We start from the raw sequence: 17,111 nt of genomic DNA on the forward strand, positions 1-17,111 counted from the left end.
TTCACGTACACGTCATGTCTCGCAATCTTTCTAAAAATATTTTTTATCTGTTTTGAATTAACAACAGGTACGGGTGTTTTTGTTTTCGCGTTGATTTTTGTTAACTAAAAGAATAACTAAATGCCGGAAATCAACTCTAAAACTATTTTCTATACATATATGTGTAATTGTATTAAAAGGAATTTTCCTGTCTTAAGTCACTAACACGGCTCCATCTTTAGAAACGAACAGTGATGATGCGCCATACAACCATTTACATCACAATCCTTGCGGCAGTTTTACACGTACACATTGATAGAAGTTTGGTTATGGCATCTGCAACAACGGCTGATTCTACAGTATCAACAACACCAATGGCCGAAACCACATCAGACACAGCGGATACGACAGTGGCAACCGAAACGACCTCAGCCCCAACCACAGTGGCAACCGAAACGACCACGGCCGCAACAATAGTGGCAACCGAGAGGACACCGGTCGCAACCACAGAGGAAACCGAAACGACCTCGGCCCAAACAACTGTGGCAACCGAGACGACCTCGGCCCCAACAACAGTGGCAACCGAAACGACCTCGGCCCCAGCAACAGTCGCAACCGAAACGACCACGGCCCCAACAACAGTGGCAACCGAAACGACAACGGCCGCAACAACAGTGGCAACCAAAACGACCACGGCCGCAACAACAGTCGCAACCAAAACGACCCCGGCCCCAACAACAGTCGCAACCGAAACCATCACGGCCCCAACAACAGTGGCAACCGAAACGACAACGGCCGCAACAACAGTGGCAACCGAAACGACCACGGCCGAAACAACAGTCGCAACCGAAACGACCACGGCCCCAACAACAGTGGCAACCGAAACGACCACGGCCGCAACATCAGTCGCAACCGAAACGACCACGGCCCAAACAAAATTAACAACCGAAACAACCTCGGCCCCAACAACAGTGGCAACCGAAACGACCTCGGCCCCAACAACAGTCGCAACCGAAACGACCACGGCCCCAACAACAGTGGCAACCGAAACGACAACGGCCGCAACAACAGTCGCAACCAAAACGACCCCGGCACCAAAAACAGTCGCAAGCGAAACGACCACGGCCCCAACAACAGTCGCAAACGAAAGGACCTCGGCCCCAACAAGAGTGGCAAAAGAAACGACCTCGGCCCCAACAACAGTCGCAACCGAAACGACCCCGGCCCCAACAACAGTCGCAACCGAAACGACCACGGCCCCAACAACAGTGGCAACCGAAACGACCTCGGCCCCAACAACAGTGGCAAAAGAAACGACCTCGGCCAAAACAACAGTCGAAACCGAAACGACCTCGGCCCCAACAACAGTGGCAATCGAAGCGACCACGGCCGCAACAACAGTGGCAACCGAAACGACCAAGGCCCCAACCACAGTGGCAACCGAAACGACCCCGACCCCAACAACAGTGGCAACCAAAACGACCTTGGCCCAAACAAAAGTCGCAACCGAAACGACCACGGCCCCAACATTAGTGGCAACCGAAACGACCACGGCCGCAACAACAGTGGCAACCGAAACAACCACGGCCGCAACAACAGTCGCAACCGAAACAACCACGGCCCCAACAACAGTGGCAACCGAAACGACAACGGCCGCAACAACAGTGGCAACCGAAACGACCACGGCCCCAACAACAGTCGCAACCGAAACGACCACGGCCCCAACAACAGTGGCAACCGAAACGACCACGGCCGCAACAACAGTGGCAACCGAAACGACCACGGCAGCAACAAAAGTGGCAACCGAAACGACCACGGCCCCAACAACAGTCTCAACCAAAACGACCCCTGCCCCAACAACAGTGGCAACCGAAACGACCCCGGCCCTAACAACAGTGGCAACCGAAACGACCACGGCCGCAACAACAGTGTCAACCGAAACGACCTCGGCCCTAACAACAGTCGCAACCAAAAAGACCGCGGCCCCAACAACCATCGCAAGCGAAACGACCACGGCCCCAACAACAGTGGCAACCGAAACGACCTCGGCCCCAACAACAGTGTCAACCGAAACGACCTCGGCCCCAACAACAGTCGCAACCGAAACGACCACGGCCCCAACAACAGTGGCAACCGAAACGACAACGGCAGCAACAACAGTGGCAACCGAAAAGACCACGGCCCCAACAACAGTGGCAACCGAAACGAAAACGGCAGCAACAACAGTGGCAACCAAAACGACCCCGGCCCCAACAACAGTGGCAACCGAAACGACCCCGGCCCCAACAACAGTCGCAACCGAAACGACCTCGGCCCCAACAACAGTGTCAACCGAAACGACAACGGCCCCAACAACAGTGGCAACCGAAACGACCACGGCCCCAACAACAGTGGCAGCTGAAAAAACCACGGACGCAACAACAGTGGCAACCGAAACGACCACGGCCACAACAGCAGTGGCAACCGAAACGACCACGGCCCCAACAACAGTCGCAACCAAAAGGACCCCTGCCCCAACAACTGTCGCAACCGAAACGACCACGGCCCCAACAACAGTGGCAACCGAAACGACCTCGGCCCCAACAACAGTGGCAACCGAAACGACCACGGCCGCAACAACAGTCGCAACCGAAACGAGCTCGGCCCCAACAACAGTGGCAACCGAAACGACTTCGGCCCCAACAACAGTGGCAATTGAAACGACCACCGCCGCAACAACAGTGGCAACCGAAACGACCACGGCCACAACAACAGTCGCAACCAAAACGACCCCGGCCCCAAAAACAGTCGCAACCGAAACGACCACGGCCCCAACAAAAGTGGCAACCGAAACGACCTCGGCCCCAACAACAGTGGCAACCGAAACGACCTCGGCCCCAACAAGAGTGGCAACCGAAACGAGCTCGGCCCCAACAACAGTGGCAACCGAAACGATCTCGGCCCCAACAACAGTGGCAACCGAAACGACCACGGCCGCAACAACAGTGGCAACCGAAACGACCACGGCCACAACAACAGTCGCAACCAAAACGACCTCGGCCCCAACAACAGTCGCAACCGAAACGACCACGGCCCCAACAAAAGTGGCAACCGAAACGACCTCGGCCCCAACAACAGTCGCAACCGAAACGACCACGGCCCCAACAACAGTGGAAACCGAAACGACCTCGGCCCAAACAACAGTGGCAACCGAAACGACCACGGCCGCAACAACATTAGTTGCAACCGAAACGACCACGGCCCCAACAACAGTGGCAACCGAAACGACCACGGCCCCAACAACATTGGCAACCGAAACGACCACGGCCATAACAACAGGCGCAACCAAAACGACCCTGGCCCCAACAACAGTCGCAACCGAAACGACCACGGCCCCAAAAAAAGTGGCAACCGAAACGACCTCGGCCCCAACAACAGTGGCAACCGAAACGACCTCGGCCCCAACAACAGTGGCAACCGAAACGACCTCGGCCCCAAAAATAGTGGCAACCGAAACGACCACGGCCCCAACAACAGTGGCAACCGAAACGACCACGGCCCCAACAACAGTCGCAACCGAAACGACCACGGCAGCAACAAAAGTGGCAACCGAAACGACCACGGCCACAACAACAGTCTCAACCAAAACGACCCCAGCCCCAACAACAGTGGCAACCGAAACGACCCCGGCCCTAACAACAGTGGCAACCGAAACGACCACGGCCGCAACAACAGTGTCAACCGAAACGACCTCGGCCCCAACAACAGTCGCAACCGAAAAGACCACGGCCCCAACAACAGTGGCAACCGAAACGACCACGGCCCCAACAACAGTGGCAACCGAAACGACCTCGGCCGCAACAACAGTGGCAACCGAAACGACCTCGGCCCCAACAACAGTGGCAACCGAAACGACCACGGCCGCAACAACAGTCGCAACCGAAACGACCTCGGCCCCAACAACAGTGGCAACCGAAACGACCTCGGCCCCAACAACAGTGGCAACTGAAAAAACCACGGCCGCAACAACAGTGGCAACCGAAACGACCACGGCCACTACAACAGTGGCAACCGAAACGACCACGGCCCCAACAACAGTCGCAACCAAAAGGACCCCTGCCCCAACAACTGTCGCAACCGAAACGACCACGGCCCCAACAACAGTGACAACCGAAACGACCTCGGCCCCAACAACAGTGGCAACCGAAACGACCACGCCCGCAACAACAGTCGCAACCAAAACAACCCCGGCCCCAACAACAGTCGCAACCGAAACGATCACGGCCCCAATAACAGTGTCAACCGAAACGACAACGGCCCCAACAACAGTGGCAACCGAAACGACCACGGCCGCAACAACAGTCGCAACCGAAACGACCTCGGCCCCAACAACAGTGGCAACCGAAACGACCACGGCCCCAACAACAGTGGCAACCGAAACGACCACGGCCGCAACAACAGTGGCAACCGAAACGACCACGGCCACAACAACAGTCGCAACCAAAACGCCCCCGGCCCCAACAACAGTCGCAACCGAAACGACCACGGCCCCAACAAAAGTGGCAACCGAAACGACCTCGGCCCCAACAACAGTCGCAACCGAAACGACCACGGCCCCAACAACAGTGCCAACCGAAACGACCTCGGCCCAAACAACAGTGGCAACCGAAACGACCACGGCCGCAACAACATTAGTTGCAACCGAAACGACCACGGCCCCAACAACAGTGGCAACCGAAACGACCACGGCCCCAACAACATTGGCAACCGAAACGACCACGGCCATAACAACAGGCGCAACCAAAACGACCCTGGCCCCAACAACAGTCGCAACCGAAACGACCACGGCCCCAAAAAAAGTGGCAACCGAAACGACCTCGGCCCCAACAACAGTGGCAACCGAAACGACCTCGGTCCCAACAACAGTGGCAACCGAAACGACCTCGGCCCCAAAAATAGTGGCAACCGAAACGACCACGGCCCCAACAACAGTGGCAACCGAAAAGACCACGGCCCCAACAACAGTGGCAACCGAAACGACCACGGCAGCAACAAAAGTGGCAACCGAAACGACCACGGCCACAACAACAGTCTCAACCAAAACGACCCCGGCCCCAACAACAGTGGCAACCGAAACGACCACGGCCCTAACAACAGTGGCAACCGAAACGACCACGGCCACTACAACAGTGGCAACCGAAACGACCACGGCCCCAACAACAGTCGCAACCAAAAGGACCCCTGCCCCAACAACTGTCGCAACCGAAACGACCACGGCCTCAACAACAGTGACAACCGAAACGACCTCGGCCCCAACAACAGTGGAAACCGAAACGACCTCGGCCCCAACAACAGTCGCAACCGAAACGACCACGGGCCCAACAAAAGTGGCAACCGAAACGACCTCGGCCCCAACAACAGTGGACACCGAAACGACCTCGGCCCCAACAACAGTGGCAACCGAAACGACCACGGCCGCAACAACAGTCGCAACCGAAACGAACTCGGCCCCAACAACAGTGGCAACCGAAACGACCACGGTCGCAACAACAGTGTCAACCGAAATGACCACGGCCCCAACAACAGTGGCAACCCAAACGACCTCGGCCCCAACAACAGTGGCAACCGAAACGACCTCGGCCCCAACAACAGTGGCAACCGAAACGACCACGGCCGCTACAACAGTCGCAACCGAAACGACCTCGGCCCCAACAACAAAGGCAACCGAAACGACCTCGGCCCCAACAACAGTGGCAACTGAAACGACCACGGCCGCAACAACAGTGGCAACCGAAACGACCACGGCCAAAACAACAGTGGCAACCGAAACGACCACGGCCGAAACAACAGTCGCAACCGAAACGACCACGGCCCCAACAACAGTGGCAACCGAAACGATCACGGCCGCAACATCAGTCGCAACCGAAACGACCACGGCCCAAAAAAAATTAACAACCGAAACAACCTCGGCCCCAACAACAGTGGCAACCGAAACGACCTCGGCCCCAACAACAGTCGCAACCGAAACGACCACGGCCCCAACAACAGTGGCAACCGAAACGACCACGGCCGCAACAACAGTCGCAACCAAAACGACCCCGGCCCCAACAACAGTGGCAACCGAAACGACCACGGCCCCAACAACAGTCGCAAACGAAACGACCTCGGCCCCAACAAGAGTGGCAAAAGAAACGACCTCGGCCCCAACAACAGTCGCAACCGAAACGACCCCGGCCCCAACAACAGTCGCAACCGAAACGACCACGGCCCCAACAACAGTGGCAAACGAAACGACCTCGGCCCCAACAACAGTGGCAAAAGAAACGACCTCGGCCAAAACAACAGTCGCAACCGAAACGACCTCGGCCCCAACAACAGTGGCAATCGAAGCGACCACGGCCGCAACAACAGTGGCAACCGAAACGACCAAGGCCCCAACCACAGTGGCAACCGAAACGACCCGACCCCAACAACAGTGGCAACCAAAACGACCTTGGCCCAAACAAAAGTTGCAACCGAAACGACCACGGCCCCAACATTAGTGGCAACCGAAACGACCACGGCCGCAACAACAGTGGCAACCGAAACGACCACGGCCGCAACAACAGTCGCAACCGAAACGACCACGGCCCCAACAACAGTGGCAACCGAAACGACAACGGCCGCAACAACAGTGGCAACCGAAACGACCACGGCCCCAACAACAGTCGCAACCGTAACGACCACGGCCCCAACAACAGTGGCAACCGAAACGACCACGGCCGCAACAACAGTGGCAACCGAAACGACCACGGCAGCAACAACAGTGGCAACCGAAACGACCACGGCCCCAACAACAGTCTCAACCAAAACGACCCCGGCCCCAACAACAGTGGCAACCGATACGACCACGGCCCCAACAAAAGTGGCAACCGAAACGACCTCGGCCCCAACAACAGTCGCAACCAAAAAGACCGCGGCCCCAACAACCATCGCAAGCGAAACGACCACGGCCCCAACAACAGTGGCAACCGAAACGACCTCGGCCCCAACAACAGTGTCAATCGAAACGACCTCGGCCCCAACAACAGTCGCAACCGAAAAGACCACGGCCCCAACAACAGTGGCAACCGAAACGACAACGGCAGCAACAACAGTGGCAACCGAAAAGACCACGGCCCCAACAACAGTGGCAACCGAAACGACAACGGCAGCAACAACAGTGGCAACCAAAACGACCCCGGCCCCAACAACAGTGGCAACCGAAACGACCCCGGCCACAACAACAGTCGCAACCGAAACGACCTCGGCCCCAACAACAGTGGCAACCGAAACGACCTCGGCCCCAACAACAGTGGCAACCGAAACGACCACGGCCCCAACAACAGTGGCAGCTGAAAAAACCACGGACGCAACAACAGTGGCAACCAAAACGACCACGGCCACAACAGCAGTGGCAACCGAAACGACCACGGCCCAAACAACAGTCGCAACCAAAAGGACCCCTGCCCCAACAACTGTCGCAACCGAAACGACCACGGCCCCAACAACAGTGGCAACCGAAACGACCTCGGCCCCAACAACAGTGGCAACCGAAACGACCACGGCCGCAACAACAGTCGCAACCGAAACGAGCTCGGCCCCAACAACAGTGGCAACCGAAACGACTTCGGCCCCAACAACAGTGGCAACCGAAACGACCACGGCCGCAACAACAGTGGCAACCGAAACGACCTCGGCCCCAACAACAGTGGCAACCGAAACGACCTCGGCCCCAACAACAGTGGCAACCGAAACGACCACGGCCCCAACAACAGTGGCAGCTGAAAAAACCACGGACGCAACAACAGTGGCAACCGAAACGACCACGGCCACAACAGCAGTGGCAACCGAAACGACCACGGCCCAAACAACAGTCGCAACCAAAAGGACCCCTGCCCCAACAACAGTCGCAACCGAAACGACCACGGCCCCAACAACAGTGGCAACCGAAACGACCTCGGCCCCAACAACAGTGGCAACCGAAACGACCACGGCCGCAACAACAGTCGCAACCGAAACGACCTCGGCCCCAACAACAGTGGCAACCGAAACGACCACGGCCCCAACAACAGTGGCAACTGAAACGACCACGGCCGCAACAACAGTGGCAACCGAAACGACCACGGCCACAACAACAGTCGCAACCAAAACGACCCCGGCCCCAACAACAGTCGCAACCGAAACGACCACGGCCCCAACAAAAGTGGCAACCGAAACGACCTCGGCCCCAACAACAGTGGCAACCGAAACGACCTCGGCCCCAACAACAGTCGCAACCGAAACGACCTCGGCCCCAACAACAGTGGCAACCGAAACGACCTCGGCCACAACAACAGTGGCAACCGAAACGACCACGGCCGCAACAACAGTGGCAACCGAAACGACCACGGCCACAACAACAGTCGCAACCAAAACGACCCCGGCCCCAACAACAGTCGCAACCGAAACGACCACGGCCCCAACAAAAGTGGCAACCGAAACGACCACGGCCACAACAACAGTCGCAACCAAAACGACCCCGGCCCCAACAACAGTCGCAACCGAAACGACCACGGCCCCAACAACAGTGGCAACCGAAACGACCTCGGCCCCAACAACAGTGGCAACCGAAACGACCTCGGCCCCAACAACAGTGGCAACTGAAACGACCACGGCCGCAACAACAGTGGCAACCGAAACGACCACGGCCACAACAACAGTCGCAACCAAAACGACCCCGGCCCCAACAACAGTCGCAACGGAAACGACCACGGCCCCAACAAAAGTGGCAACCGAAACGACCTCGGCCACAACAACAGTCGCAACCAAAACGACCCCGGCCCCAACAACAGTCGCAACCAAAACGACCCCGGCCCCAACAACAGTCGCAACCGAAACGACCTCGGCCCCAACAACAGTGGCAACCGAAACGACCTCGGCCCCAACAAGAGTGGCAACCGAAACGACCTCGGCCCCAACAACAGTGGTAACCGAAACGACCTCGGCCCCAACAACAGTGGCAACTGAAACGACCACGGCCGCAACAACAGTGGCAACCGAAACGTCCACGGCCACAACAACAGTCGCAACCAAAACGACCCCGGCCCCAACAACAGTCGCAACCGAAACGACCACGGCCCCAACAAAAGTGGCAACCGAAACGACCTCGGCCCCAAAAACAGTCACAACCGAAACGACCTCGGCCCCAACAACAGTGGAAACCGAAACGACCTCGGCCCAAACAACAGTGGCAACCGAAACGACCACGGCCGCAACAACATTAGTTGCAACCGAAACGACCACGGCCCCAACAACAGTGGCAACCGAAACGACCACGGCCCCAACAACATCGGCAACCGAAACGACCACGGCCATAACAACAGGCGCAACCAAAACGACCCTGGCCCCAACAACAGTCGCAACCGAAACGACCACGGCCCCAAAAAAAGTGGCAACCGAAACGACCACGGCCACAACAACAGTCTCAACCAAAACGACCCCGGCCCCAACAACAGTGGCAACCGAAACGACCCCGGCCCTAACAACAGTGGCAACCGAAACGACCACGGCCGCAACAACAGTGTCAACCGAAACGACCTCGGCCCCAACAACAGTCGCAACCGAAACGACCTCGGCCCCAACAACAGTGGCAACCGAAACGACAACGGCAGCAACAACAGTGGCAACCGAAACGACCAAAGCCGTAACAACAGTCCCAACCAAAACGACCTCGGCCCCAACAACAGTGGCAACCGAAACGACCACGGCCCCAACAACAGTGGCAACCGAAACGACCTCGGCCCCAACAACAGTGGCAACCGAAACGACCTCGGCCCCAACAACAGTGGCAACCGAAACGACCACGGCCGCAACAACAGTCGCAACCGAAACGACCACGGCCCCAACAACAGTGGCAACCGAAACGACCTCGGCCCCAACAACAGTGGCAACCGAAAAAACCACGGCCGCAACAACAGTGGCAACCGAAACGACCACGGCCACTACAACAGTGGCAACCGAAACGACCACGGCCCCAACAACAGTTGCAACCAAAAGGACCCCTGCCCCAACAACTGTCGCAACCGAAACGACCACGGCCCCAACAACAGTGACAAACGAAACGACCTCGGCCCCAACAACAGTGGCAACCGAAACGACAACGGTCGCAACAACAGTTGCAACCGAAACGATCACGCCCGCAACAACAGTCGTAACCAAAACGACCACGGCCCCAACAACAGTCGCAACCGAAACGATCACGGCCCCAATAACAGTGTCAACCGAAACGACAACGGCCCCAACAACAGAGGCAACCGAAACGACCACGGCCGCAACAACAGTCGCAACCGAAACGACCTCGGCCACAACAACAGTGGCAACCGAAACGACCACGGCCCCAACAACAGTGGCAACCGAAACGACCACGGCCCCAACAACAGTGGCAACCGAAACGACCACGGCCGCAACAACAGTGGCAACCGAAACGACCACGGCCACAACAACAGTCGCAACCAAAACCACCCCGGCCCCAACAACAGTCGCAACCGAAACGACCACGGCCGCAACAACAGTGGCAACCGAAACGACCACGACCCCAACAACAGTCGCAACCGAAACGACCACGGCCACAACAACAGTCGCAACCAAAACCACCCCGGCAACAACAACAGTCGCAACCGAAACGACCACGGCCGCAACAACAGTGGCAACCGAAACGACCACGACCCCAACAACAGTGGCAACCGAAACGACCACGGCCGCAACATCAGTGGCAACCGAAACGACCAAAGCCGCAAGAACAGTGGCAACCGAAACGACCACGGCCACAACAACAGTCTCAACCAAAACGACCCCGGCCCCAACAACAGTCGCAACCGAAACGACCACGGCCCCAACAAAAGTGGCAACCGAAACGACCTCGGCCCCAACAACAGTGGAAACCGAAACGACCTCGGCCCCAACAACAGTCGCAACCGAAACGACCACGGGCCCAACAAAAGTGGCAACCGAAACGACCTCGGCCCCAACAACAGTGGACACCGAAACGACCTCGGCCCCAACAACAGTGGCAACCGAAACGACCACGGCCGCAACAACAGTCGCAACCGAAACGACCTCGGCCCCAACAACAGTGGCAACCGAAACGACCACGGTCGCAACAACAGTGGCAACCGAAATGACCACGGCCCCAACAACAGTGGCAACCCAAACGACCTCGGCCCCAACAACAGTGGCAACCGAAACGACCTCGGCCCCAACAACAATGGCAACCGAAACGACCACGGCCGCAACAACAGTGTCAACCAAAACGACCACGGCCCCAACAACAGTCGCAACCGAAACGACCACGGCCCCAACAACAGTGGCAACCGAAACGACAACGGCAGCAACAACAGTGGCAACCGAAACGACCAAAGCCGTAACAACAGTCCCAACCATAACGACCTCGGCCCCAACAACAGTGGCAACCGAAACGACCACGGCCCCAACAACAGTGGCAACCGAAACGACCTCGGCCCCAACAACAGTGGCAACCGAAACGACCTCGGCCCCAACAACAGTGGCAACCGAAACGACCACGGCCGCAACAACAGTCGCAACCGAAACGACCTCGGCCCCAACAACAGTGGCAACCGAAACGACCTCGGCCCCAACAACAGTGGCAACCGAAACAACCACGGCCGCAACAACAGTGGCAACCGAAACGACCACGGCCACTACAACAGTGGCAACCGAAACGACCACGGCCCCAACAACAGTTGCAACCAAAAGGACCCCTGCCCCAACAACTGTCGCAACCGAAACGACCACGGCCCCAACAACAGTGACAAACGAAACGACCTCGGCCCCAACAACAGTGGCAACCGAAACGACAACGGTCGCAACAACAGTTGCAACCGAAACGATCACGCCCGCAACAACAGTCGCAACCAAAACGACCCCGGCCCCAACAACAGTCGCAACCGAAACGATCACGGCCCCAATAACAGTGTCAACCGAAACGACAACGGCCCCAACAACAGTGGCAACCGAAACGACCACGGCCGCAACGACAGTCGCAACCGAAACGACCTCGGCCCCAACAACAGTGGCAACCGAAACGACCACGGCCCCAACAACAGTGGCAACCGAAACGACCACGGCCCCAACAACAGTGGCAACCGAAACGACCACGGCCGCATCAACAGTGGCAACCGAAACGACCACGGCCACAACAACAGTCGCAACCAAAACCACCCCGGCCCCAACAACAGTCGCAACCGAAACGACCACGGCCGCAACAACAGTGGCAACCGAAACGACCACGACCCCAACAACAGTCGCAACCGAAACGACCACGGCCACAACAACAGTCGCAACCAAAACCACCCCGGCAACAACAACAGTCGCAACCGAAACGACCACGGCCGCAACAAAAGTGGCAACCGAAACGACCACGACCCCAACAACAGTGGCAACCGAAACGACCACGGCCGCAACATCAGTGGCAACCGAAACGACCAAGGCCGCAAGAACAGTGGCAACCGAAACGACCACGGCCACAACAACAGTCTCAACCAAAACGACCACGGCCCCAACAACAGTCGCAACCGAAACGACCACGGCCCCAACAAAAGTGGTAGCCGAAACGACCTCGGCCCCAACAACAGTGGAAACCGAAACGACCTCGGCCCCAACAACAGTCGCAACCGAAACGACCACGGGCCCAACAAAAGTGGCAACCGAAACGACCTCGGCCCCAACAACAGTGGACACCGAAACGACCTCGGCTCCAACAACAGTCGCAACCGAAACGACCACGGGCGCAACAACAGTCGCAACCAAAACGACCTCGGCCCCAACAACAGTGGCAACCGAAACGACCACGGTCGCAACAACAGTGGCAACCGAAATGACCACGGCCCCAACAACAGTGGCAACCGAAACGACCTCGGCCCCAACAACAGTGGCAACCGAAACGACCTCGGCCCCAACAACAGTGTCAACCGAAACGACCACGGCCGCAACAACAGTGTCAACCGAAACGACCTCGGCCCCAACAACAGTCGCAACCGAAACGACCTCGGCCCCAACAACAGTGGCAACCGAAACGACAACGGCAGCAACAACAGTGGCAACCGAAACGACCAAAGCCGTAACAACAGTCCCAACCAAAACGACCACGGCCCCAACAACAGTGGCAACCGAAACGACCCAGGCCCTAACAACAGTGGCAACCGAAACGACCACGGCCGCAACAACAGTGTCAACCGAAACGACCTCGGCCCCAACAACAGTCGCAACCGAAAAGACCACGGCCCCAACAACAGTGGCAACCGAAACGACCACGGCCCCAACAACAGTTGGAACCGAAACGACCTCGGCCCCAACAACAGTGGAAACCGAAACGACCTCGGCCCCAACAACAGTCGCAACCGAAACGACCACGGGCCCAACAAAAGTGGCAACCGAAACGACCTCGGCCCCAACAACAGTGGACACCGAAACGACCTCGGCTCCAACAACAGTGGCAACCGAAACGACCACGGGCGCAACAACAGTCGCAACCGAAACGACCTCGGCCCCCAACAACAAAGGCAACCGAAACGGCCTCGGCCCCAACAACAGTGGCAACTGAAACGACCACGGCCGCAACAACAGTGGCAACCGAAGCGACCACGGCCCCAACAACAGTCGCAACCAATACGACCCCGGCCCCAACAACAGTCGCAACCGAAACGACCACGGTCGCAACAACAGTGGCAACCGAAACGACCACGGCCCCAACAACAGTGGCAACCCAAACGACCTCGGCCCCAACAACAGTGGCAACCGAAACGACCTCGGCCCCAACAACAGTGGCAACCGAAACGACCACGGCCGCAACAACAGTCGCAACCGAAACGACCTCGGCCCCAACAACAAAGGCAACCGAAACGGCCTCGGCCCCAACAACAGTGGCAACTGAAACGACCACGGCCGCAACAACAGTGGCAACCGAAACGACCACGGCCAAAACAACAGTCGCAACCAATACGACCCCGGCCCCAACAACAGTCGCAACCGAAACGACCACGGCCGCAACAAAAGTGGCAACCGAAACGACCTCGGCCCCAACAACAGTCGCAACCGAAACGACCACGGCCCCAACAACAGTTGCAACCGAAACGACCACGGCCGCAACAACAGTGGCAACCGAAACGACCACGGCCGCAACAAAAATAGCAACCAAAACGAACTCGGCCCCAACAACAATGGAAACCGAAACGACCTCGGCCCCAACAACAGTGGCAACCGAAACGACCACGGCCCCAACAACAAAGGCAACCGAAACGACCACGGCCCCAACAACAGTGGCAACTGAAACGACCACGGCCGCAACAACAGTGGCAACCGAAACGACCACGGCCAAAACAACAGTCGCAACCAATACGACCCCGGCCCCAACAACAGTCGCAACCGAAACGACCACGGCCCCAACAAAAGTGGCAACCGAAACGACCTCGGCCCCAACAACAGTCGCAACCGAAACCACCACGGCCCCAACAACAGTGGCAACCGAAACGACCACGGCCGCAACAACAGTGGCAACCGAAACGACCACGGCCGCAACAAAACTGGCAACCGAAACGAACTCGGCCCCAACAACAGTGGAAACCGAAACGACCTCGGCCCCAACAACAGTGGCAACCGAAACGACCACGGCCGCAACAACAGTGGAAACCGAAACGACCACGGCCGCAACAACATTAGTGGCAACCGAAACGACCACGGCCCCAACAACAGTGGCAACCGAAACGACCACGGCCAAAACAACAGTCGCAACCAAAACGACCCCGGCCCCAACAACAGTCGCAACCGAAACGACCACGGCCCCAACAAAAGTGGCAACCGAAATGACCTCGGCCCCAACAACAGTGGCAACCGAAACGACCACGATCCCAACAACAGTGGCAACCGAAACGACCACGGCCCCAACAACAGTGGCAACCGAAACGACCACGGCCGCAACAACAGTGGCAACCGAAACGACCACGGCCCCAACAACAGTGGCAACCGAAACGACCACGGCCCCAACAACAGTGGCAACCGAAACGACCACGGCCGCAACAACAGTGGCAACCGAAACGACCACGGCCCCAACAACAGTGGCAACCGAAACGACCTTGGCCACAACAATAGTCGCAACCAAAACGACCCCGACCCTCACAACAGTCGCAACCGAAACGACCACGGCCCCAACAAAAGTTGCAACCGAAACGACCTCGGCCCCAACAACAGTGGAAACCGAAACAACCTCGGTCCTAACAACAGTCGCAACCGAAACGACCACGGCCGCAACAACAGTTGCAACCGAAACGACCACGGCCCCAACAAAAGTTGCAACCGAAACGACCTCGGCCCCAACAACAATGGAAACCGAAACGACCTCGGTCCTAACAACAGTCGCAACCGAAACGACCACGGCCGCCACAACAGTGGCAACCGAAACGACCTCGGCCCCAACAACAGTAGAAACCGAATCGACCTCGGCCCTAAAAACAGTCGCAACCGAAACGACCACGGCCGCAACAACAGTGGCAACCGAAACGACCACGGCCCCAACAAGAGTGGCAACCGAAATGACCCCGGCTCAAACAACAGTGGCAACCGAAACGACCTTGGCCCCAACAACAGTGGCAACCGAAACGACCACGGCCCCAACAAAAGTGGCAACCGAAACGACCACGGCCGCTACAACAGTGGCAACCGAAACGACCACGGCCGCAACAACAGTCGCAACCGAAACGACCACGGCCCCAACAACAGTGGCAACCGAAACGACCTCGGCCCCAACAACAGTGGCAACCGAAACGACCTCATCCCCAACAACAGTCGCAACCGAAACGACCACGGCCCCAACAACAGTGGCAACCGAAACGACAACGGCCGCAACAACGGTGGCAACCGAAATGACCAAGGCCGCAACAACAGTCGCAACCGAAAAGACCACGGCTCCAACAACAGTGGCATTCGAAACGACCCCGGCCCCAACAACAGTGGCAACCGAAACGACCTCGGCCCAAACAACAGTCGCAACCGAAACGACGACGGCCCTAACATTAGTTGCAACCGAAACGACCACGGCCGCGACAACAGTGGCAACCGAAACGTCAACGGCCCCAACAACAGTGGCAACCGAAACGACACCGGCCCCAACAACAGTCGCAACCGAAACGACCACGGCCCCAACAACAGTGGCAACCGAAACGACCACGGCCGCAACAACAGTGGCAACCGAATCGACCACGGCCGCAACAACAGTCGCAATCGAAACGACCACGGCCGCAACAACAGTCGCAACCGAAACGACCACGGCCCCAACAACAGTCGCAACCGAAACGACCACGGCCGCAAAAACAGTCGCAACCGAAACGACCACGGCCCCAACAACAGTGGCAACCGAAACGACCACGGCCGCAACAACAGTCGCAACAGAAACGACCACGGCCCCAACAACAGTCGCAACAGAAACGACCACGGCCGCAACAACAGTCGCAACCGAAACGACCAAGGATCCGACAACAGTGGCAACCGAAACGACCACGGCCCCAACAACAGTCGCAACCGAAACGACCTCGGCCCCAACAACAGTCGCAACCGAAGCGACCTCGGCCCCAACAACAGTCGCAACCGAAGCGACCACGGTGGCAACAACACTCGCAACCGAAACGACCTCGGCCCCAACCACAGTGGCAACCGAAACGACTACAGCCGAAACAACAGTGACAACCGAAACGATCTCGGCCGCATCCACAGAGGCAACCGAAACGACCTTGGCCCCAACAACAGTGGCAACCGAAACGACCTCGGCCCCAACAAAAGTGGCAACCGAAACGACCTCGGCCGCATCCACAGTGGCAACCGAAACGACCACGGCCCCAACAACAGTGGCAACCGAAACGACCACGGCCCCAACAAAAGTGGCAACAGAAACGAACTCGGCCCCAACAACAGTGGAAACCGAAACGACCTCGGCCCCAACAACAGTGGCAACCGAAACGACCACGGCCGCAACAACAGTGGCAACCGAAACGACCACGGCCGCAACAACAGTTGCAACCGAAACGACCACGGCCACAACAACAGTCGCAACCGAAACGACCACGGCCCCAACAACAGTGGCAACCGAA

The 17,111-nt window shown here is 57.9% G+C and overlaps 1 protein-coding gene across 1 annotated transcript in view; it reads left to right on the plus strand.

Moving 5' to 3' along the window:
• The first annotated feature begins 308 nt into the window (after nt 1-308).
• Nucleotides 309-17,111, plus strand: part of LOC128235972 (uncharacterized) — a 39,258-nt gene continuing 22,455 nt past the window's right edge. The window contains exons 1-6 of the mRNA XM_052950756.1: nt 309-788; nt 6,085-6,170; nt 6,911-7,105; nt 14,326-14,492; nt 15,814-15,980; nt 16,526-16,739. Coding sequence (XP_052806716.1) covers nt 309-788; nt 6,085-6,170; nt 6,911-7,105; nt 14,326-14,492; nt 15,814-15,980; nt 16,526-16,739 — 1,309 coding nt within the window. The remainder of the gene's footprint in view (nt 789-6,084; nt 6,171-6,910; nt 7,106-14,325; nt 14,493-15,813; nt 15,981-16,525; nt 16,740-17,111) is intronic.

The sequence above is a fragment of the Mya arenaria genome, chromosome 5 (assembly GCF_026914265.1).
Source record: "Mya arenaria isolate MELC-2E11 chromosome 5, ASM2691426v1".
Classification (NCBI taxonomy): domain Eukaryota; kingdom Metazoa; phylum Mollusca; class Bivalvia; order Myida; family Myidae; genus Mya; species Mya arenaria.